This window comes from Odontesthes bonariensis, chromosome 4, assembly GCF_027942865.1.
Source record: "Odontesthes bonariensis isolate fOdoBon6 chromosome 4, fOdoBon6.hap1, whole genome shotgun sequence".
NCBI classification, from domain to species: Eukaryota; Metazoa; Chordata; class Actinopteri; order Atheriniformes; family Atherinopsidae; genus Odontesthes; species Odontesthes bonariensis.
The window spans coordinates 30,976,462-30,999,455 of record NC_134509.1 but is presented as its reverse complement, the minus strand read 5'-3'; the positions used below and the strand labels follow the sequence as shown (position 1 = coordinate 30,999,455).

Sequence of the window (22,994 nt, the reverse complement as noted above, 5' to 3'; positions counted from 1 at the left end):
ATTTACTTCAGAACATATTCTTAGGAAACACTGAAATGTCTTTCATGTTTCAGGTTTTTATCTCAAAGTGTTCCCCAGTTGTTGCACTTTTTTATAAAAATAGCCTATTTTTAGAAAACCGGACAAAAAAAAAAAAATTATTTCAGTAGCACCTACCTGCATGCCAATAATGGCATAGATAAAGAAGAGCATGGCAATGAGCAGACAGACATATGGCAGCGCCTACCAGAGCAGAGAGAGGAAATTTCTGTCAGCACCATTAAGTGTTTTCACATTCTATGTACTTTATGTTTGAATCTATTAATGCTGGAATACCTTGAAAGACTGGACGAATGTCCACAGTAGGATGCGGATGGTCTCTCCCTGTCTCAAAAGCTTTATGAGGCGGGCAGCTCTAAAAAGCCTCAAGAAGCTCAAGTTGATGATATTGTCCTATGAGAAAAAGGGAGAATGTAGTCAGATTTGCCAACACAAAATATGTCCCCAACTTCCTCTACAGTAGCCTACTGAAAATAAAATAAAAACGGGAAAAAGAACAGAAACAAAAAAAACTAAATCAACAGTGAAAGAGAAAATTCAAAACAAACAAACAAACTACAAAAAAATCCAAAAAACAAATCCTATCACAAACATAATGACTCTTAGCGTTTAGAATCATAAATGAGAGAAAGACAGAGGAAAATTTGAATGACAAAAGCAATTTAGAAAATAAAGAAGAAAGACGCAAAAACGGAAAATCATATTTAAAAAATTTTGAACGTCATCATCCAATCTGGTACATTAAAACGCTTTTTTAAGATAACCAAATGCACTGATCGCTGGGGGGCAAGCAGGCCACACACAAAATGGAGCACAAAGGACTTTGCCTATCAACCACACACGTAGGCACACACGCACACAGATATAGTCCACACACACACTTACTCATAGCATGAAGAGCATGGCTTGTGCTTGCCTGTGACATTGAATATGGCACTTTCAAATTTTGTTTGGAAATGATGGAGGAATTGATGCTTTTTATGACACCTTTATTAATCAAAATAATAACTAACCAATACAAAATGAATGACTTCCTGGGCTGTAATCCCAGTTAGTAACCTTGTCAGTTCTGTCTATATTTAGCTTCTGCAGTGTCACACAGAGAAGTAATATAACAGCAGCCAAACTCGCTGGTCAGGCCCTGGCATACTGTGGTTGACAGACAAGGCCGTAAGAAGAGCATGAGAGGGGACAAGAGGGAGAGGAAGAGGGAGGGACTAGCATTCAGCCTCTGTGCAGGTATGGCATGGCATCATACCGGCCTACATGCAGACCAGTGGGGGACAGGGGGGCTGAGCATTTTAGAAATGAAAACATTCACTGTTGAATTGCACTAAAAGAACAGATTTCTTTTCAAAATAAATATAAACCTACTAATTGGTTAGGGTTATTTTCAACACTTATAGTTTACATGATTCAAATATTTCTAACCTAATACTGTCGTTGAGGGAATTAAAAGTTGTTAATTTCTCAGACATTTATTAAAGTGGATTGCAAAAAATTGCCTCAAAGATTAAGTTATGTGAATAGTCAAGAGGCACAAAGTTAAACGTGACATTTCCCATCACTATATTATCTATCTTTATCTATATCTATCTTTTACAATTTTCAAATAAATCAAGAGAAGGGCCCAAACCATGAGCAGCCTACATGGTCAGCATTGTCAGCATACTGTCTGTATAATCCAAACTATTGCATGCCAATGCCTGTGCCATATCTGAGATGATGGGGAACCAGTTTTATGTTATTGTAAGTTTGTCTTGTAGCAGGGAAGCTATTGAAAACTGCAATTTTCTTAAATCCATAATGCTTCAATAAACCAATGTCCTGAAGGGTCTCCTTTTCTTGCACTGTGATCACATTATTTCAACTTATATGAAAAACTCTACTGTAATAACAAGTAGTGCATGTGTCAATAAAACAAATTTACCACTGATCTGACTATGGATATAACTATTGGTATATCAACCTTATATGACATGAACAATTAACCTCTCCATGTCGTCAAACACAAAAAGATTAAAAGGTCTTCATCCAAAAAGCGCATGCACTGGGGACAAGGGTTGAGACTGGACACGAGGGAGTAGTGACTGGGGGTAAGAAATGAATCGGGGGGTCACATGGCCAATGAGGTTGCAGCAGGAAGCTTTGAGAAATAAATTACAAACCAACCAGATTCTACATGTGCGTAGATGTAGAAAGATGAATGGGGAAGAGGTTTTTTTTTTAATTTTTTGTTAAGTAAATAGTGAATGGGTTAAAGATATTTTGGGGAGAAGGAGGTGGTGGTTGGTTGTGTGTTTTATTGGGCAGGGGCATGGGGCGAAACACACACCATCACCATCATTTTCATCATCATCATCACAGCACCACCACCACATGTCATGGCGCAGCACGGATGGAAAACACGATGAAGGATTTCATAGTGCATTTTGATTGGATGGATTTATTTATTTTTTTAATCAGAGGAGGAGGGAGTAGGAGGGCGAAGGGCGCCAACAAAGTAGAGAGGTTTAAAGAAAGCATGTAAAGAGATAGAAGAGGAAGACGGAATCATTATAAGCATCATTAGAAAGACAGTGAAAAACAACAGCAGACAACAACAGTTTCTTTGAAATAAAATGCGCTCAGCCTCTCTTAGATGCCAACTCCATTACAAAGCCATAAATTTTAGCCAATGAAAAAGAAAAAAAGAAAATATTTATTTAATATTTATTAATATTTATTTTTAAAGGATTTAACTAGTTCCTTGTGATAAAACGTTAAATGAATTAACTCTGTATTACTTTAGTGTTAGCTCTTTGAAGGTATAGTCTGGTTTCTCTGAAGTGGGTTAGTGTGAGGTAATACCACTACTGCTACTACTAAGAAAAAATAAGAAAACATACTTTATTTATGTGGTAATAATAATCACAAAAAAAAACTTGTAAAGTTTCTTACATAATATTGATAAAACCTAATAAAGCAGATAAAAGGAGAATAGGAGAACAAAGCAAATAAAAACAGTTATAACATTTCCACTGACGTGAATGGCGTTTCCACACTTTTCTTTGGATCCAAATAAATGGGTCAAATCTCTAGTAACACAATGAAACAACAAACTAACTAAAGCAGTGGTAGACCAGCAACCACTGTGCACTGTGAGACAAACTATGTATGTGAAATAAGTCTGCTGCCATAGGAGAGAACATGGATGGATGCAGTAGCGTTCATTCCCTGTTAGAAATGGGTCCAAAAGTGATGAAAACACTATGAATAATTTCAGAAATGAGACTTATTTAGGTGGCTAAAATAAGTTTGACTACAGGGCCCCTTTATGTACTGCTCCAACATATGAGCATGATTGTGATCTACAGTAGCTCAAACAGAAATAACGATTAACGCCATAAAACTGTACCTCAGTCAAACCGAACCGTTGATTTATTTAGAAAGTAACTTAAAACACTGAGAAGTGGCTAAAATTTTGGAGTTCTACCCCTTCTTCTTCAGGAACTGTCCATGAACCAGACAGAACTAAACCCTATACAGTGGAAATCTTAAAAAAAACAAAAACATAATGAATCTCTTGCAAATTAAGTAAAGGGGGGAGCTACAAAAGCTAAACTCATAAATTGAGTTAAACTGATCTAACAGCTGGTTTTGGCTTTTTCTGAAACTATGTACAGTATCTAATGAAAGTCGTCGTCACTGTGTGGACAACACTATCACAGGTGTTCACTTAGTGAGGAAGCTACTGCAAAGATGCGCAATCCAGCTGCTACAGAATGTAAACTTGTTAAAAAAATCAATCAAATGTCTAAAACAATCAGTTGATTGTTGAAAGTAATATGCTTGTCAATTAATGTCTGTTTGGAGTGCAAACATTGAAATTGTGCTCCAACATGGCCAGGGGTGTCTTCAATCATCTGACATCACAACTAGATTGCAGTACAAAGAACAGTTACTGCTAATCCAGTCAGTGTTAGAGAAAGAAAGACTTGAGTGCAAGAAAAAGAGGTTTTGTAATTGAAACCTTGTGGGAAAATCCAAATTGCTGTTTGGCATAAAGTAAAAAAAAATGTACAAGATGTGGACAGCAGAGAGAGGCTGAGGATGCTACTGAATTCCAGAAATATTGAGTTTTATATCCACAAGTATATTTAGATCACACAAACACAATTTAATACAGGCATGCAAACAATAACCAATCACAGTTTACAGTGAGATAAAAATGAGTTTGTTTACACGCTAAAGCAATGTAAAGGCAAAATCTGTGAAGGGTTCAAATGAATTCAGCAATTCAGACTCAATTTTTATTTAAACAGCTAAATCTTTTTTGACAAGCTTCATTGATCTTAAAACACCTCCATAGCTCACTTTAACCATGTATGTTTAATGTAGAATGTGTCAAAAATACACAAAGCCTCTCAAAGCCTGCAAGTGCCCCATATAATGGCACCACTACCACCAACAGGGAGCGATATTTTACAAACATGTTACGAATACAAGATAGCACTGCTATGGGGTCAGGGGAAAAAGATTAAACATTGTAAAAATCGCTGAAGCACCATAGGAGAAAAGTGGCAAAGGGGGCAGGGGCCAGGCTGCACTTGCATGGATTTTCTTGTGTGCTGTACGTGTGTGCATCTAAGATTCACCTACTGACCACAGCCTTTCACTAGTACATACTTCTGTGTTTTCTTTCAGCCTCCCTTTAAGTTTTTGGGTGTAAATTACATTACTTTCACGGTGGCAGCTAACTGGTTTAAAGTAAAAATGAGTCCAAACTGCATTCATTTTGGCACCTTGCCTGATGGTTTTGAAGTAGAAGGTTTACTGAATATATAACTGTATCACGGTAAATACATAAATAATAAAGTGATCACTCATTACAAGACTACTTCTGATATTAGCACCATGGCAGAAGTTGCCTTTTGTTCAGACAAATCATCAACTGGTGTTCTCCTGCAATCAAAAGATGTGCCCCAAACCAACCCGCAGCACTTACCCAAATTTCTGTCACTAATATGTCAGTAACGCTTCCAATGACAGAGACAAAATCAAAAACGTTCCAGGCATCTCTGAAGTAATTCTGGAAGAGACACAAATGAAAGATGTCCAATAAGAGGACAAAAGAGTTTAGTCAGTGAGATCCTTTCAGAGCTGAAGCCAAGGGGCAGTGAGGAATACAGATCTGCCAATGGTGCTGTTGGAACCATGGAGAGTGTAAAAGGAGGCTTACAGCGGGACTGCTGTGCAAAAGGGTTTGCTCAAGGTTTCTCAGGGACAGGAAGAACATGCTCTGGATCTGTCAACTAAAATAACCTGCTTCATAAATGAATAATAGGATGAAATGTTGGTGCTTAAAGACTGGGTCAACCAAGATAAAGAAAAGATTTGTGTGTGGGCGTGTTTTATATTTTATTTATTGATATACTTACCAGAGGGCCAAAAGCAACGACCTTGAGGACTGATTCCAAGAAGAAGAAGGTGGTAAACACAATGTTAAGGTACTTGAGGACATTATCGTAGTTATCGGATGCACCATGGAACTGCAAATGAACAAAAAAAGATAAAAAAGGAATGAGAGGAGTAACAACACATACTTTAAGACATTGGCGAAGGTACCTTTACCATGCAATGATTTGGCTGCATAGCGGTCTAATTTGTCTTAAGTTTAAATCAGAATACAAATACTGTCTTCCAGGACTAAAGTCATGATAATACACACATACAACCTGCAACATACAACAACTTGTGCCAGAAACTTCTATTTTGGTATTCCATAATATTCAAATTGCTCTATTAAAAGAATTCCTACTCTTTAGTCATAATTAACCAAGAGCTTTATTAATATTACAAAACCTGTTATTTGAGTATTTCTGTCATATCAGGTGATCATCAAGATAAGCAGATAAATAAATTGAATTAAAATACAGTAGATTAAACCCACATCTTGGAATATCAGCTAATCTTAACACAATTGCATATCAAAAGACTGATCAGCTGATTCCCTTCAACACATTCAGTTTGAAAAATCTCTTCCAAGGGGCTCAGAACTGCTCTAGTCTGCCTACTTCTACTTCCTCTGCAAGCCACTGAGACCTGAGCTATGCTAACCTTAATTTAGTCCGACTTGCAAATGAAAGAGCAGGGATCTGAGACATACCACCAATTCTCAACTACTATAAAGGTCGGAAAAGTTAGACCCTGCCGTTCCTTTTAAATTTAAAGCTGCTTTGGTATTTTTCAGAACTGCATCTTAAAGTGATTGAGGTGCTGTTCACACAAACATATAACATATTTCATATATAAACATACATTTCATGTAGGCTAAAATGTGAAAGAATTTAATATGGAATCCTTTACTACAAAAGATTATGTTATGCTTGAAGACCTACACATAGTTATTGTCTGGTTAAAACGGAGTCTCAAAAGAGAAACTGATGAGTTATTTATACCTTCATCATGAGGACGATAGTGTTGAGTGCAATCAGAGCCATGATGCTGTACTCAAAGGGCGGGGATACCACAAAATGCCACATGCGATACTGAAAGCTAAGTTTGTTCTTCGGCATGTGGCGAGTCAGGGGCCTTGCATTTATGGCAAAATCTATACAGGCTCTCTGAAGGAGGGAAGGGAAGAAGAAGAGAAAAATAATACCATTACACAAATACTTTTGGCTTAAAAGTATTCAAAAAGTTTGACAAAAAAAAAAAGAATATAAATGACTCTCACTTCATTCTTTTCTAAGCTATAGTCTTCCATCATCTTATCCCCCTGTTCCTGGAAGGTGATGATGATCAGAGCCACAAAGATGTTTACAAAGAAGAAAGGGAAGACAACGAAGTACACCACGTAAAAGATGGACATTTCCATCCTGTAACCTGGGCTTGGGCCCTGATTCTCATAGGTGGAGTCCACTGAGTGCTTTAACACCCTGCAAGACAAAGCAAGAAGAAGAAAGAAACATACAATGAGATGAAGCATGAAAATGTTGTATTTAAAAACTATTTCATGCTTGATTCGTAAAGACGTGTCTGTTGTTTTTGTGTTAACAGTAATTAAGAGAAAAAATGATTCCATTTGTGTCAAATGGGCGAGTTAACTGCAGCAATATATTCAATTTATTTGGATATTGAATAAATTCACTTTTAGATAATGTCAAACAATTTCAAAACACTGTGTGAGTTTGTGTCTGTGTGTGTAAAAACTCCACTCACTGTGGCCACCCCTCTCCAGTGGAGACAGTGAAGAGGGTGAGCAAGGCCCAAGCCACGTTGTCGTAGTGAAAATCGTACTTCTTCCATTCCCGCTTCTCAGCTTTAACCTCATCTCTATCATATACTAAGTACTCGCCCCTGCAGAAAACAATCAAACAAAAAACAATCACCATTATAAACTATGAAAGGACCAGATAAATAGTAACAAACATTTAAAAATGAAAATGCAGAAAAGCTCTTAAGAGAAATATATATTTTTTTTGTCTGGTAGCAGTGACGACTAGTAACGACTTCTCACTGTATAACACTTTCTATTGAAGTATCCCACAATTTCCTCAAGGTGTCAGCACCTATATAACTAAAATAAATAAAATTCTAAAATTTAGTCAAATTCAGCTGGTCAGCTGGTCCACTGACTACAAAATTGCTCCAGTGATGCATTTATAGTACAGCACATGACAAGAATGCTAATGATAAGACAGATATGATATGTGTTGCAGCTTTGGTCGTAATTTTACGGAATGAGATTGTAGTGCTTTATGGCAAAAAAGAACCCTGTGTGCACTAATAGGACAGACAGCTAACTGCATTTTTGAACCAACCTGCAGTCCCGCTCAAACTCTTTGGATTCGTCAGTGCAGTAGAAGAAGCGGCCCTTGAAGAGCTGCACGGCCACCACAGCGAAAATGAACATGAAGAGCATGTAGACAATCAAGATATTCAATACATTCTTCAGTGAGTTAACCACACAGTCAAAGACGGCCTGCAGGGCAAAAAATGAGAACATTTATGAGTACACTTTATCTGTTAGAATGATAAACAAGTTTGATCGGTTTATTCCGACCATGGTAGAAACCCATTTTCATGACTGTAAGCTGATGAAAATCTATCTATAAATATATGCTCTCTTTCAATAGATCTTCTTAAATGTCAGATACTACAACTTAAAGCCTTTTGGTGTGAGACATGTCTTGTCTGTCTGATATGACTTTTGTTACAGAGATAAACCTTACACATGCAGCCCCTGAAATGAGATGAACCCACACCACAGCTGAGCTCTACCTTTAACTTGGGTAGACGTTTAATGGTCTTAAGTGGACGCAGCACCCTCAGCACACGAAGGGATTTGATCGTACTGATGTCTTTGCTTTTGCTGTTCCCCCTAGAGTTAGAAAAGGGGGACAAACACAATGTCACAGCAGAAACACAGAGAGCAGAGTCAAAAAAGTGAGATATACAACAATTGCAAGGGGCTCTTACCAAACCCTTCTGCTATCATTCATCAACCGTACAGTACATGTATGTTAAAAAGAGGGATGTGTTCTCAAAATTAATTTTTAAAAAAAAAATATTTTTACAAACTATCTAAATGAGAGAAAACATGATATGACACTTCTAGTTTTCAGTAATAAATACAATGAGTTTTTCTAGACAATCAAGACGATTACAGTCTCTTGTTGAGAAAACAAACAAACAAATATAAAACTTTGATTCATGTCAAACATGAAACCGGTGGGAGAGAACATGAGTTGTTATCTGACCATTTGGTTTCATGGATATCAAGAAATAGCATCATCATTGTTTGTAATGATCTTCATCATCATACAGTACACATTCACTCATTGCATAACAACAGGCATCTCCCGGCAGAGTGCCCAGCCAAACCTCTTTCTTTCTTTTTCAGTGACATGTTGTTCAGTTCTTCGGAAGAAATGGACGTTTTAAATATCAAAACATGAAGCCTGAATTTCAAGTACAACATGGCTAGGATTATTTTGATATAATCCTAAATTTGTTATCACTGGATGGACTGATTTTTATGGGTTTCACATAGCTTCCTTTCATTAAAAATCCAGATTTCAAATGTCACGTTTTTGATTGTCATTGGTCAGGATCGCCAGGTGGATCAAAGGAAACGGAGGCTATGCGAAACACTTGTACCTGTGTTGTTGCTCAGAGAACACAACATCACATGTTATTACGCAAACAAACTACAACATTGGATGAGCCATGAGAACGACCGGAGCAAATCACTTAAGGGGGAAGGGAAAACTTTTTAAAAAAAAAATCAGTTTCCTCCCTGAGGCCCATAACTCAGCATTCTGGTCATGATTTGTTCTCTCACATACCAATATCAGTGAGAAAAAAATTGTGGGGTCAACGGAATAAATAGCTTACTTGATCTTTACGTAAGCGGATGGGCCATTTTGGAGGAAAAAAAATAAACTAAAAAGTAGGAGGCATCTGGAAGCCTGCCAAGCCTGATAAGAGGAAAGGTCATCCATCAAGGCTTGCTCTTAAACTATGAACTCAGTTCCTGTGACACAAAACGTACGACAACTCAATTTAGTGCTGACTGATTGAGTTGGAGCCTTGGCAGTTCTACCCGTCTCTGTGTGGGTTTTTTTGTGTGCGTGCAGGAGAGAAACTCAATCAATAATCAATAGGCATTCCTTGTTTGAAGTTAAGTAGGACTGAGGTCTCTCTATTAGAGCAGCTTTAGAGTATTAGAGTAAAGCCTAGCAAGGCCATAGGTGTTAGGAAGTGGCAGCATCCCTACACACACACACACACTCACAAAGTTTTTTGCATGTGTACACGCACACACTAGCATAATGAAGAGGGGAAAGTTATTTGAGTCTTGCCATGTGAACAGATCTGGAATGCTGTGAGGTTTACAAAACGCTGTTTGTCTATAATTGAAAGGTCCTTGAATTGCAAATGAAGGTGGTACCCCCCCTAAAATCTGTCTGTTTTTATCATTGGACAAAAGTCTACTCTAGGTTTTGGCAGAAACTTCTTAAACTACTCCTGTATTGCACATCATTATAAGTTTTGTTGATAATCCCAAAATACCTGTATATTCTCATTATTGTTGTACCAAAATATGGCCAAATGTGCATCTGCCTCAGTAAGCATGCATCTTCATTAGCACGACTGGATTTTCCTTTACACAGTGCAGTACACATTATGGGAAGAGGGAAACATGTGGGTCTATGCTTCAACATCATGTTGCAACACATCCACAATGACAAAGTCCCCCTTTTTTCAGATTTGTTAACTTATATTCTTTCAAGACAACCAGTCGTCATGATTTGCCCTATATCCTGAGTAAGGTTGGACAGGAAGCAGGGGGTTACGCAAAAATCAGTGAGATAAAAGTTGTGACAGTAGTTCTGAAAGAGTCGTATATGTATATTTTCAAATACACATATGTGTTGGCATATGTGTGGCTGGCCTGGGAAGTTTAAACTGAGCAGGAAATATGAGGCACACAGAGGAAGAGAGGCTGTGTGCTCTGGTAAGAACATCATTAGCCTGCAATGCTCCATCTTTACATAGTAAGTAGTTTTTGCTGCTGTTCAAGGTTTGAAATAATGTACATTGGAAAATCGTTGTGGACTTTTGTATCAAACAGGTAACAGCTGTTTTCTCATTGTGAGAGTAAATTAAAACCTCTCTATTCAGTTAATACCAAGTCTAATTTGCTCAAAATTGGATCATTTCAAAATGCATTTGCTGCATTTTATTGTTTAAAAACATGCTGATTGTGAAAAAAGTAATGTATCATTGAAATTTTAACTAGGAAATTAGATAAACAATTAGATAAATTAGAATTAAATTGTGTGTTTTTGAAAACATTTTCTTTCGTTATGTGCGTGTGGTGGCAGAGAAGAAAACAAGTGACAACGATACGGCAGGAATGCATACGAACAATTAGAAGAACAAAGAAAGAAAGAGAGAGAAGCCAACTTGATCCGGTAATGAGGAGTAGGGAACAGAGTGACAGAGGAGAAACTTTACCGGGTGCTGCTCCTGTCGAGTTTCACCGAAGGTGGAGACAGCGAAAGTCAGTGACAGCAACAGAAAGAAAGAAAGACAGAGGATGGGGAGGAAAGGGAAGGGGAGGAAAGGAAAAACACATGGAAAGACACACAAACACAGAGACTCACATTTATAGAGACGGACAAAGACAGACACAAGACAAGAGAGAGGGGGGTTTGGTAGAAACAAGGAAAAAAATCATCTACATGAGAGACAGACAAAGAAGGAAGGACAGCAGGATGGGCATACCTGATTAGAAATACACCCCCCCCCCCTCCCCTCTATTAATATACCCTCCCCACCCACACAAACCCACACACACCCACACACATCACCCCTTCTCATTCCACCTCTGCCTTCAACACCTATCTCATGTTTTCATACACCGAAATGGCATGATTACATATCTGTTAGATTCGTACTTAACATGTTGGGTCTTACATACTTTTACTTTGTAGCATCATAAAACTTCCCTATAATCTAACATTATAACACCTAAAGAGTATATAGGTTTTAATCATTACTTTACATCCTGTTACATCAATAAATTAAGAATTATCACTTCAGAAACACTGTCCTAATATTGACTAAGCTTTTAGTGGCTTTATAAGATTTGGGGCCAGGTGCATAAAATTCTGTTAGTTTGACTAAAACTGTGCATATGCACAAAGGCTAAAATGCACATATGCATCCTTTCTGCCAGATTTATAAAGCTGTGCGTATGCATGGTTCTCTTCATAAAGCTTTAAAATCAACGGTAATAAAATTGCAACTGTGGTCAATGGCCACAGCCTTAAAATATCTCTTTTCATCTGACCTGCGGACATGCTATCATAATGATTAGTTAAAAGATTTAATCAATTCAAAGTTCCAGTTTAAGTAAATATGTTTTGAGATCTGTGTTGAGCAAAATATTATGTCTAAATTCACTTTAGTCAAGACAAATAAATCCCATTGCTTGGAGCAATGTTTGAACTCGTGTTTTATGAAAGACAAAGTTTCACCTTTTATTAATTTGATCTGGAAACATGCGAATCTGACATTTTTATCAATGCTTTAAGCTCCTACAGACATCTTTCCACTGGGATTGGAGAAAAAACTCGATTTCCTTCTGATCTGATATATAATATTATACATGATTATTTTCTTGTTGTTCTTGTCTTTTTAAATTAATTATTGTTACACTGGTATGGTTTATGTCTATTTTAAATTGCCCTAATTCTGTCTAAATGCATGATGACATTTAACCGTGTACCTTGTATCTATTCAGAACTACTTTAGTCTGAAAGATCTAGAGTTGACCAACATCACTCCTATTATTTTGGCCCATATAGCTCTATATGGGCCTAAGTATCTATATATGTAGCTCTGAGTGCAAACTTTCTTCTCCATTGTGGCTCCACCTGGACAGCTCTATGAAGAATTACCTTCACAGTTGGAACTGGAAACTCAATAGCTGCATCCATTTACACTGATTCTTATCTTATCATACAATAATAATCAATTAGACCAGGCCAACAGCAAAAGTTGTCCTAATTAGATCTGTAATTATTTGGTGGGATTTTATCAAAGTTATTTTGCATGCACATCTGTGTAGGAGGGGGAAAAAAAAGCATCAAATCTTTACAAGTGGCCGGTTCCAGGTTTTCTTGAAATGTTAAGAACGCACAGGCATACACTCAGGACAACAATCATGAGTGGAGACTCAAGAAACCAGGATTTGTGTGTATTTTCTCATACACACACACCGTCAGTGGAAGGAAAACGCATTCTCATAGAGTACTGTCACTACATGCAGTTCTAAGTCATGACACTGTAACACTGTTTGGAAAATGAAGAGTGCCAGAAGCTTATTTGTTATGTTTTTAAACCCATACAAATATGAAGCTATTGTACTGTTACCATGCTAAAAATCCTCCGTACAATGCTTCTGTGATGTACCTGGTTTTAAAAAATGTCATGCGTCAAAGTGAAATTTCACATGTGTGTAAAGCTTTTGCCCCCTTCAGCAAAACTGTATAGTAGCTCAGCCCCGGGGCATACGATGGGAGCAGGGAAGCAAAAGAGGAGACTGTGAGGAGGGAGAAAAGTTGGGAAGAAGAGGTGGAGATAGAGGACAAGGAATAGCAATGGTGTTCGAGCATTTCAAAAGGGAACGGTAAGGGTGACAAAAGAAGTGAGAGGGCAAGAGACGAAAGGCCATTAAGAAGTTGAGAGCGGAAAGGAAAAGGACCAGTGAAGGAGGGGAGGAGGAATCATATTTTCAACAGCGAGTCATACTGAAGAGGGTGCTGCAGTGGAGGGATTTTCAGGTTGCTGTAACAAATCTATCAGCTAGATGGCATTGTAGATTGATACGTTCCATCATGCTGCTTCTGATTCTTATCACAACAGCACTTCACTCGTGTATTTACACTTTGCATACTCCTGTGTTCAAGATCATAATCAGTCCAAGATCATCACTAATCTTTATGGAAACTTATTACTGGTGCTGCTTTCATGCATTTCATTTCAAAACCGAGAAACACTTTGTGACTATTAATATAGTTATGTTAGTATGTAGAGCAAAAATGACTCAGATTCACATATAAAGTTATGTAAACGTTTTACCAAAACGTATTAATACAACCTATGAACTGGATGGTCGATACTGGCAACATTCAACACACGGAAGAAAAGGTCAGTGTACGTTACTTCATATCCATACAGGACCACTGTGTCTTGTCCAACCCTTGTATGTGCACCTTCTCCAACACATTTATTTCTTGATTTAATTGACTTTATTCTTCATTCTGTGAGCTAACAACCTCATTACTGTCTAATAGATCATGTGTGACTGATTTAGGACATATAGCTTGCTGATTTTAGCAATAGGCAAGTTCTCTGATAAATAAAAAAATTGTTGATGCTGACAAAGATTTTAAGTTTCTTGCTGTGTGAATCCATATGATGGGAAGTTAGATCACAGGGCAGTTGCAGCCTGATCTCGTGACAGAACATTAAATACAGTCCAACAGTATGTTGGTCTACAATGCGTAGCACTGCATTTTCACAGCAAAGGCTAAAAAGTTGCGCAATACTCTATTTTCTTTCCTCACTTGCATAAGCAGATAAAGCTTAAATTTAAATTTCTCAGCAGGTTGGCTTCCTATTTTTCTATATGTTCTTATGTGATGACATACACTTTTCACGTCTCGCTAGCATTGAGCTGAGCATAAATCCTTATACAGAGACAGGATAGGACGGTGGGAGGCCTCGGACCTTAGTGAAACTCTCCGCACCATCATGCATAAGATTGCTAGTTCAAGACTGCTCCTGCACAATGTTAAGCAGTTTTCATGCTTTTCTACTTCCCTCACAGTTTTTATTTTTTTATTTTTCTACTGCGGTATCACAAAAGCCTAATACCTAATTGAGTTAAGTGTTAAAAGTGCATGGTTAAGTCTAAATTTTACAAACGACGCAGTTAGACAGTGAGACAATTTACAAGGTCCCAGCTTATATATTTTTATGTTCATGCGTCGCAGTTTCCATCATGTCACATGAACACTCCCTGACAGGAAAAAACAACCTTTGGATACGCTGCCATTGCTCTATAAAGTATAAACTGTCTTAAAATCATTAACCTAGATCCGAATATTGCTATCTACTGTATCATAGGTTGTGCTCAGGATCATACAGCCATAAAGGCAAAAAACAGGCCAAAGTGCTGAGGAGGATGCACAAACAAGCTCTACCTTCTTCCTTTTAAAAAACAGCCAGTTTCTCTCATGTGCATCTATCATAGAAAATAACAAATCATCCCACAAACAACACCCTGCCCCTGCATGCCTGCCTCTTTCCCTCCTGTGTACTTTTCCAGGTCGTGCAAAGGAAAGAAAGTTAAATACCTGTGTCTCCAGGTTCGTTAACATGGTCAGAGCGGCTGATGAATGTGTGTGTTTGTGTTTGAGTGTGTGCAGGTAAAAGAGAGGGGAGGGGGGGTGTCCTGTTGGTTTTCCTCTCTGTTGACATATGGGGAGCCTGGGCACTTAAAGGGTTAAAGGTGTCTGAGGTGCCCTCACCCACACGAACTGATCGATTGGAACCTCCAGCATGGAGGATGGAGAAGAATGAGGAGGCAGAAGTGTGATTAGGTAGAAGAAAGGATGTTGGATTTAATGGCTCTTTGTGAGGTTGAAAGGTGTGTTTGATGGAACTTGGAACCAGGAGAATAAATAAAAGACTCCAGGGATCACTTTGAGTAAGGATGAGGGTTGTGGTTTATGGGAATAATGGCAAAGGAGCACCTGGCACCTGCTCCTAACATACAGCATGTGTATTTAAGAACACAGAATGATCTGATGTAGGAGGAGCAACTCTGTAAGATTTCCTAGGTTTTGCTAAATCAAAAAAAAAAAGCTCCCCACTTCTATTAAACCCCTTAATTTACTTTATGATGCTACATACCAGGAGAGAAGTTTCATAAATTTATATTCTGGTATTGTGGGCGCTTGCAGATTTGTTCTGGTATTTTCTTTAAGTACCTATGACATCAAATTCTCTATATATGTTTGGTTTTTTTTGTATGACATGCTCGTACAATGTGTCAGCTGTATATATAAATGTTTTATAGTTTCTTACATGCATTAAATGCTCTTTTGAATTTTGAACTCTGCTGAAGCAGAATGGTTGTGGGCGCTGGCTGCTCAGGCCGGTGGATCTGACCAATCAGAGCAGACCTAGAAGGGTGGCTTCTGTTCTTATCGGACATGTATAAATACACAGAAGCAAATAGCACTCCACAGGAGGTTTTGAAAGAAATTAAAATATTTTAAAAATAATTTACCAGGTAGCTGTTTCAAACACATAGATTGCAATTTTATTGCCAAATATACCTCTATGAATTCAAAGCATGAAAGGACAAGGTGGAATTATCAGCAGTCATTTATATGAATATCTGTGAATGTCTTTCGCGCTGCAGCATTACTTGATCCAGAACTGTGTTACTGAGAGGACATTTTTTTGTAGTGTGAAGAACTGTACAATTGTACTGTATTGTACAATTGTACAATTGTACTATTGTAATGTGGAGCAATTTTCCACCAGTTCCTAAAGAGCAGATTGGCAGCTTTTGGTTGCATACAGCCCTTTACAAGGCAAAGTACACTACATTTATACAACTGTAATCCAGGCTAAAATATCTTAAAGATGTTAACATAGATTGTAATTATATTTTGAACAGAAACCGTTGGTTGCCACATGATGAATCCGATTGTTTTATGTGATTTCTGTCTCAGCCACTGCTTGCATACTGTTTAACAACCACTGAGTGAGACAAGGGAAACGGATGTGCATCAATGCTTCAATGAACACATAAAGTAACTTAATACACGCTTATTTATTTATTTGTTCTTTTTGCTGTATGTTAGGAATAAGAAGAGTGTGCAATTGGGAAAACAGGGATACAAAGAAGGAGGTGTTCATATGAGAGAGGGAGCGGAAAGGAATCTAATTCGAGATGAAGGTATCTTTAAGACTAAGGCTGTACAGGATTCGGGAGGTGTGTTGGTAAGCAAGGATTTGAAAGATCAAAGTCAGGGATTTAGATGTAAGAAAAGAGGAAGGGATGACTCACGGCCTGGTTGGTGGAAAGATCAGAGTGGCATGATTGGGAAAATAAAGGGAAAAGGAGCAAGGAAGATCGGAAGTAAATGTTGGTAAGGAGCAGGTGGTGATTTATAGTTTATTAGTTTATCAGACAGTTAAAGGGGAATGATGATGTGGATAGTTGTTGCACGAGTGTTTAGGTTTTTTACACTCTAAAATATAATGACTTGTAGCATTAGGGGTTCCTCGCATGAGAATTACTATTCAATAGAGTTCTTCTGCGGAAATAGTCACTTCAATCGAGAACCCCAGGGTAACGTGAAGAGTCCTTAAAGCATTATCAAGAAAAAGCCAATATCACGAGGCCCCTTTTACTTTTAGAGTGTAGGTAAATATGGGGAGAATCAGATGAGGATTATCAGGGACACGTTTTAGTAAGGATCAGTGGTGATTATCGAGATGAAGGTGGCAATGAAACGTAAAGAAAGACCCGCTGATACAATACCAATGTGATGGTGACGGATGAGGAAACAGAGATTTGGATGGAGAGAGTACAGATTGCAGAATGATGAAGAGAAAATAAATAGTGACCTCGATCAAGGAAAAGGGGGTTTAAAAACAACAGAGACGAGCAAAAGATAGAGTAAACACAGAAGAGAACAAGGCAAGATTAAAGCAGAAGAATAGAAACAGGAAAACAATTGAGGAGAAGAGAGGAATAAGTGTGTAGATATAGAGGAGGTAAAAAGAACAAAGGTTAAATAAAAACAGAGTGTGAGTAAGAAAAAAGTAAACAGCAGAGATGATGATTTCTGAGTACAGGAGGCTAAGAAAAGAGGCGGAAGATCAGCTTTGCTTAGCATAGTGCATGTACAAGGCTGAGGGACAAGGGTCTTTCTGTGGATGGAAGAATATTTGTGTGTGGGTGGTGAAGATGATGAAGAGGAGGGTGGAGGGGGACTTACGTGAAGGCGAAGGCCACCAGAGCACCACTAACCACTATAAAGTCCAGAATGTTCCACAAATCGCGGAAGTAGGATCCCTCGTGAAGAAACAAGCCAAGCACCACCATCTGGAAGAAATGGACCATGCTCAGTACAGCACAAACAAACTGGCGATGCACAAATATACACTGATCAGCCACAACATTAGAAACACTGACTGGCACACTGAGTAACACTAGTCATCTTACAATGCAATTTTATGCTGGGAAAACCTGCATCCTGGCACTCACATGGATATTACTTTGATGCTTGCAGCCAATCTAAACATTTTTGCAGACCAGTCACACATCTGACACTGCAATAGCAGCCTCATCCAACAGGGCAGCAGTGTGCCCCACAGAAACTGCTTATAAAGGCCTCATAGAACACAACAGAGTCTGAAACCCAAACTTTCCTGGATACCAATCTGATAGGATCTGATGGCATCTGAGGGAAGCAAGCTTAATTCACAATCAGTCCACCCCACAAGGCCCAAATGATCTATTGCTGACTTCCTGACAGGTCAGAACTCCTGAGGAGGACCTACTCAATATAAGACATGAGTTTTTAATGTAGTGGCTAATCAGTGTAGCTCACTCTCCCTCTTCAATCTCATACACAAGACAGTCCAATTACCAGGGCCAAGACACACAAAACAAATTGATATTACTGTACATTTTTTCACAAAAACAACTACATTTTCTTTACAAATGAGCAAAAATAAAGGCAAAGAAATATAGAAACTATAAACATTCACATCCACACTTGCACAGTGATACTTTGTTACCTTGATCAACATTTCAAATGTGAAGACGCCTGTGAAAACGTAGTCAAAATAACGCAGCACCTGCAGAGCAACACAACACCATGAGGAATAATTATCATATTAGAAAGATAGAGCGACAGAACCAGAAAGATAAATCTGTTTGAAAAAGACAAGAAACTTAGCTGGAGAGTCAAGCAAAGACAGAGAAAGAGACAAACAATTGAGACAACCAGACTAATCTACTTCTAAATCTCAGTTTTGCTTTTATTTTCTCTTTTCATAATGTATTTTTCACATCAAGTTGTGACTAGTTTATGTTATTCACAAGCTTTTCTTTAAATGTTCTCCGTTATTTTTAATGTCTGTTTTTTGTGAGTTTTTGTAGCTGGTTTGAAATAAATAAGGAAACTTCTAATCAGGCAGTATGAATGGTGGTGGCCACCATGGATAAATGGTGGATAGTTCACGCTGCTTGGTTGTATTAAAAAAAGAAAAGTAAGTTGACTGACTTGACTGATTAGCACAACATATTTTTTCTGAGAATTATAGCCAAAACAGCTAGATTCCAAATACCATCCAGCAAGTGACATAAATACTGTGTTAATGCAGTAAAATGCATACTGTAATATATAATATACAATCAGCAGCTTCAGCTAATAATCTTTATTGCAAGGATGATATTCAGAGCATTTTCAGTGTTGATGGTGTATAACTACATTGGAATCTTTTCAAGCCCTGGCATAAATCTTCATTATTATCCCTCCTATCATTATCAACAGTAAAAATATAAACTTCTTCCTCCCTCCACCAGTATGATATTCTAACAACTGTACTTCAAGACCAAAGCCTATTTCTGAGTCTCTGAACCTATTAAAATTTGTATAAAACCTCTGACTTTGGAGGATGTTTCTCATCTATATACTCTTGGAACACGTTTCAGTTACAAAATGATGTGGATGCACACACATTCATAGGCGTTAAGAAAAAGACACGACCGGACACACAGTGAGGTCTCACATTGTTTTGTGGTGAGTTAGGCTTGACGGGGTCCTCTGCAGCGAGGGCGATGCTGCTCATAGCGATGACAGACAGGATGGTGAACTCAAAATACTTCAGAGTCAGGATGTAGTGACAGCACCTCCGAAACCTGGTGCAAACACACAGATGCATGCACATGTTGACACAAAAAATCACAGAAACCACACTAAAAATATCTTTGCCTGAGGAGAAAAACTTACATAATCAAGAACGCTTCTATATGAGCCAGATTTTGCTGACAAATAGCATATGTACTTACGGGTTGGTGGTAGATAATATGAAACAAGAACTGAAAGGAGGCATGGGTTTTGGGCCATCTTCATCCCCACCCTCATCCTCCTCCTCCTTCTTCTCCTCATTCTTCTTCTGGTCGGTGTTTGCGTTCTTGTTGACTGAGCAAAACAGAGAAGAAAGCAAGAGAAAGACAGAAAGAGGTCAGCTTCACCACAGAAATCCTGTGAATCGTGTCCACCAGCATTGTTCCAAGGAATAGAAATTAATCTTAATAATAATGATAGACAGTGGCACACAGAAGAGCAATATTTTCTAAACTGACATGCCACCAATTTCACAAGACAAAATCATTTTTTGAGCTTTACTCAGTTGTATAATGTCTTTTAAGCCTCAAAAGTAACTTTGTGAAAAGAACAACACAACTCACATGACACCGGCAACATAGCTACGCTTATTCAGAAAACAGTATATTTTCAGTGTAAAGCCTTCATTACAAACTTTGACACTGAAGTTTGCGAGGCATGGACATTTGCCAGACAAGGGTGTCTGGTGAAAACACAAGAGACCAACAATATAAATTGTAGTATCCTGTGTAAGTTTCACCCGAACAAAGTCTTCAGGACTTCACTGTTGTATGCATTTAGAAGCAGAAACTAGAAAATGCCTATCAATCATCAATGGTAACCAAATGTCTACACTGATAGCCAAAGTTCTTAGCACATAGCTACACCCATGATGCTCACCTTGCAAAATGGCATTGGTGGAGGGGTACGGGTAGACGGGGGGCATGTCTATGGCTGTGTAGTTGGGTTTGGCCATACTAGTCAAGATTAGGCTGTCCATGCTGTGAAGCAGGGTATGGGTGTCCGCGTCATGACAGTTCAGTAGGTTGTTGACGTGGTCAGGATGATCAGGATGATCAGGTGGGAGGGCATAAGGGTGCTCATGGGCATTGGCCAGCTTGCTGTTGTTACGGAAGTTGTCTAAGTCCTCATTATACTGCTGTATAGGTCGTGTGGTGGACAGGCTGGGGCCCGTGCTGTGGTGCTCCCTAAGGGAAGAAAAAAATTGTGACGGACAAGGTAAAGAAAGAAAGAAAGAAAAAGAATCAGGGCAGAGGAGAAGAAGATAAAGTAAAATCAATTTTCTCTCTTGAAGATTGCAAGTCAAGAATGGCCAAGTTTCAATGATTATCAGTGGCAAGTCATTGCAGGAATTTAATGAATACATGATTCAAATCTGGCATGTGAAACATTGAGTCACCATGTCAACAGGTGCAAGTGAAGTTGCCTCCAGCTTTAACTGAAAAACTAAGCAGCAACTCATTTATTAAAAAAGTTAATGGTCAAGGGTATCAAGCTTGACAAACAATACTGCTCTCCAGATTGTAATCTGAGAGTCGTGCACGAAGGAAATAGACCCATTCTATACTCACTTTCTGGTGCGATGGCCTCTGCTCCTTTCTTGGTTGCCGTGGCAATGCCGTCTTGACTTCCGCCCTTCCGCTTCCTCGCCTTTCTCACCCTCTCCCTCTGTCTTCTTAGATCGATGTCTTCTGCCCTCCTCCCCTTCCCTGGCTGCCCTGCGGTGCTGCCTGGTGCTCCTGTGCTCACTGTTCCCCTCTCCAGCCTCGCTATGATGGGGGGAAATGCTGCCAGCCTCCCTACCTTCCCTGTTCCTGTGCCGATGGCCCCGATGACTTCGATGGCTCCGATGGCTGTGTCTCTCCTCACCCTGCTGGCCCTCCACACTTCCCTCCACATTGCCCAAAGACGTGCAGCTGAAGCCGTGCTCCATGTTGGTCTTCATTAGCTGGCATGTCTCTCCACCTTCTGGCCCAGTGGCTTTTTGATGATGATGGTGATGATAGTAGTGAACGGCACGTCGGCAGTGATCAATGTCCTGCCGCCGATACTGCTGGTCCAGAGGCATCTCACCAGGTTGAGTCTTGTTGGTATTGTTGTTGCGATTGTCCTGTGGGTTTACAACCAGTGGCCTATCCAAGTGGGTCTTTACATCATCACGTCCTTTCCGTGGGTAGGACACCTGAGTCAGGTTGATAAGGTAGCAGTTGAGATGCGTGGGTTGTGTCAGATACATTTTAAAAGGTTTCTTACTCATCCATTATAATTATATCAAAACTGATTTAGATATTTGCTCCTAAAAACCTTTCTTGGCAGATGCTGTTTTTTTAAAAACACATTCATCTCCATTGTACTGAGGTAGGAGCAGAAATCTCACAGAGGGATGCCAGATCAAAGTGGACACAAAACAAAACCAAACATAAAAAGGATAAATGTAACATGTTAATTTGTGTTTTGAATAAACTAGTTGTTCAAGACCTGATCATAGCTTTTAGGATATCTTTAAACTTTTTTGAAGTTCTTAAACAGCTGAAGGCTGCCTGACGTCCTGCATTTGTTTGCAGTATCAGATTTGCACATCCTCAGAGATACATACTGCATATATGCAATATGTAGTAGAGAGTTGATGGGTAGAGGTCCACATGTGACCAGATATCTGATGCCCATAAATTAGGGGCCTTGAAAACTATCTACAATGCCACAGCTATGGGTTTTTCTGCCACAATCTTAACATCAGCCTGATACTACAATTCTTTATTGTTTCTATGTGTATTGATTAAATTCTGTACATCTGGAAGTGCTGCAAAGTCTGAGGTCGCTGGTGTGTCCCGTGGCGGATTCATCAATAAGTGTACTACATCAGAAAGTATATGAACATGAACAACTGAATTGGTTGCCTTTGTGAGCACAGCATTAAAAAGCAAGAATACCTCTGGCCATAGAAACGTTTATAGTTCTGGAAGATAGCATATAAAATTGCCTATAGCTGTTTGCATCAAAGCTGACAAAGCAGATGCAACCCAAGCCAGCTTTAGCTCTATTTGAATGTAATTCATCCTTAAAATTTCAGTGTGTAACACTTAGTGTGAGAGCCACTGGCTCTCTTCTCCCTTCTGCCGTATTGCAGCACCACATTACTACAGTAGCACAGAAGTAACAAGTCATACTTTGCCTGTTCAGCAGACATTTAGCATTTTATCCAACTTTCATTTTTCCCCTTCACTCTAAAATGGGGGAAAATATGTCAGATCACACAAAATCTTACACACAGGATCTCCAAAATATTTAAACCAAACCCATAATTTACAGCATTTTCTCAATCTCCCATCTGGTTCCCCTCCCCAAGCCACAGAAATACACAGTTCAGCAAACAGTCCATAATTTTTGGCTCCACATGAACAGTTTACTGACTGTTCGTGTTTTTTCCAGAGCCATAAAATGCCAAAGCAGCTG

At 38.8% G+C, this 22,994-nt stretch overlaps 1 protein-coding gene across 8 annotated transcripts in view; it reads right to left on the bottom strand.

The window, feature by feature from the left end:
• Positions 1-22,994, bottom strand: part of cacna1ab (calcium channel, voltage-dependent, P/Q type, alpha 1A subunit, b) — a 141,165-nt gene that overhangs the window by 36,000 nt on the left and 82,171 nt on the right. For all 8 annotated transcript variants that reach the window (XM_075463936.1, XM_075463940.1, XM_075463941.1 and 5 more), the window contains exons 20-34: positions 21,113-21,723; positions 20,421-20,728; positions 19,703-19,835; positions 19,423-19,552; positions 18,427-18,486; positions 17,622-17,728; positions 8,305-8,404; positions 7,845-8,005; positions 7,243-7,380; positions 6,758-6,959; positions 6,480-6,644; positions 5,460-5,570; positions 5,027-5,110; positions 316-432; positions 157-222 (exon numbers count right to left, since the gene is read on the bottom strand). In XM_075463936.1, coding sequence (XP_075320051.1) covers positions 157-222; positions 316-432; positions 5,027-5,110; positions 5,460-5,570; positions 6,480-6,644; positions 6,758-6,959; positions 7,243-7,380; positions 7,845-8,005; positions 8,305-8,404; positions 17,622-17,728; positions 18,427-18,486; positions 19,423-19,552; positions 19,703-19,835; positions 20,421-20,728; positions 21,113-21,723 — 2,493 coding nt within the window. The remainder of the gene's footprint in view (positions 1-156; positions 223-315; positions 433-5,026; positions 5,111-5,459; positions 5,571-6,479; positions 6,645-6,757; positions 6,960-7,242; positions 7,381-7,844; positions 8,006-8,304; positions 8,405-17,621; positions 17,729-18,426; positions 18,487-19,422; positions 19,553-19,702; positions 19,836-20,420; positions 20,729-21,112; positions 21,724-22,994) is intronic.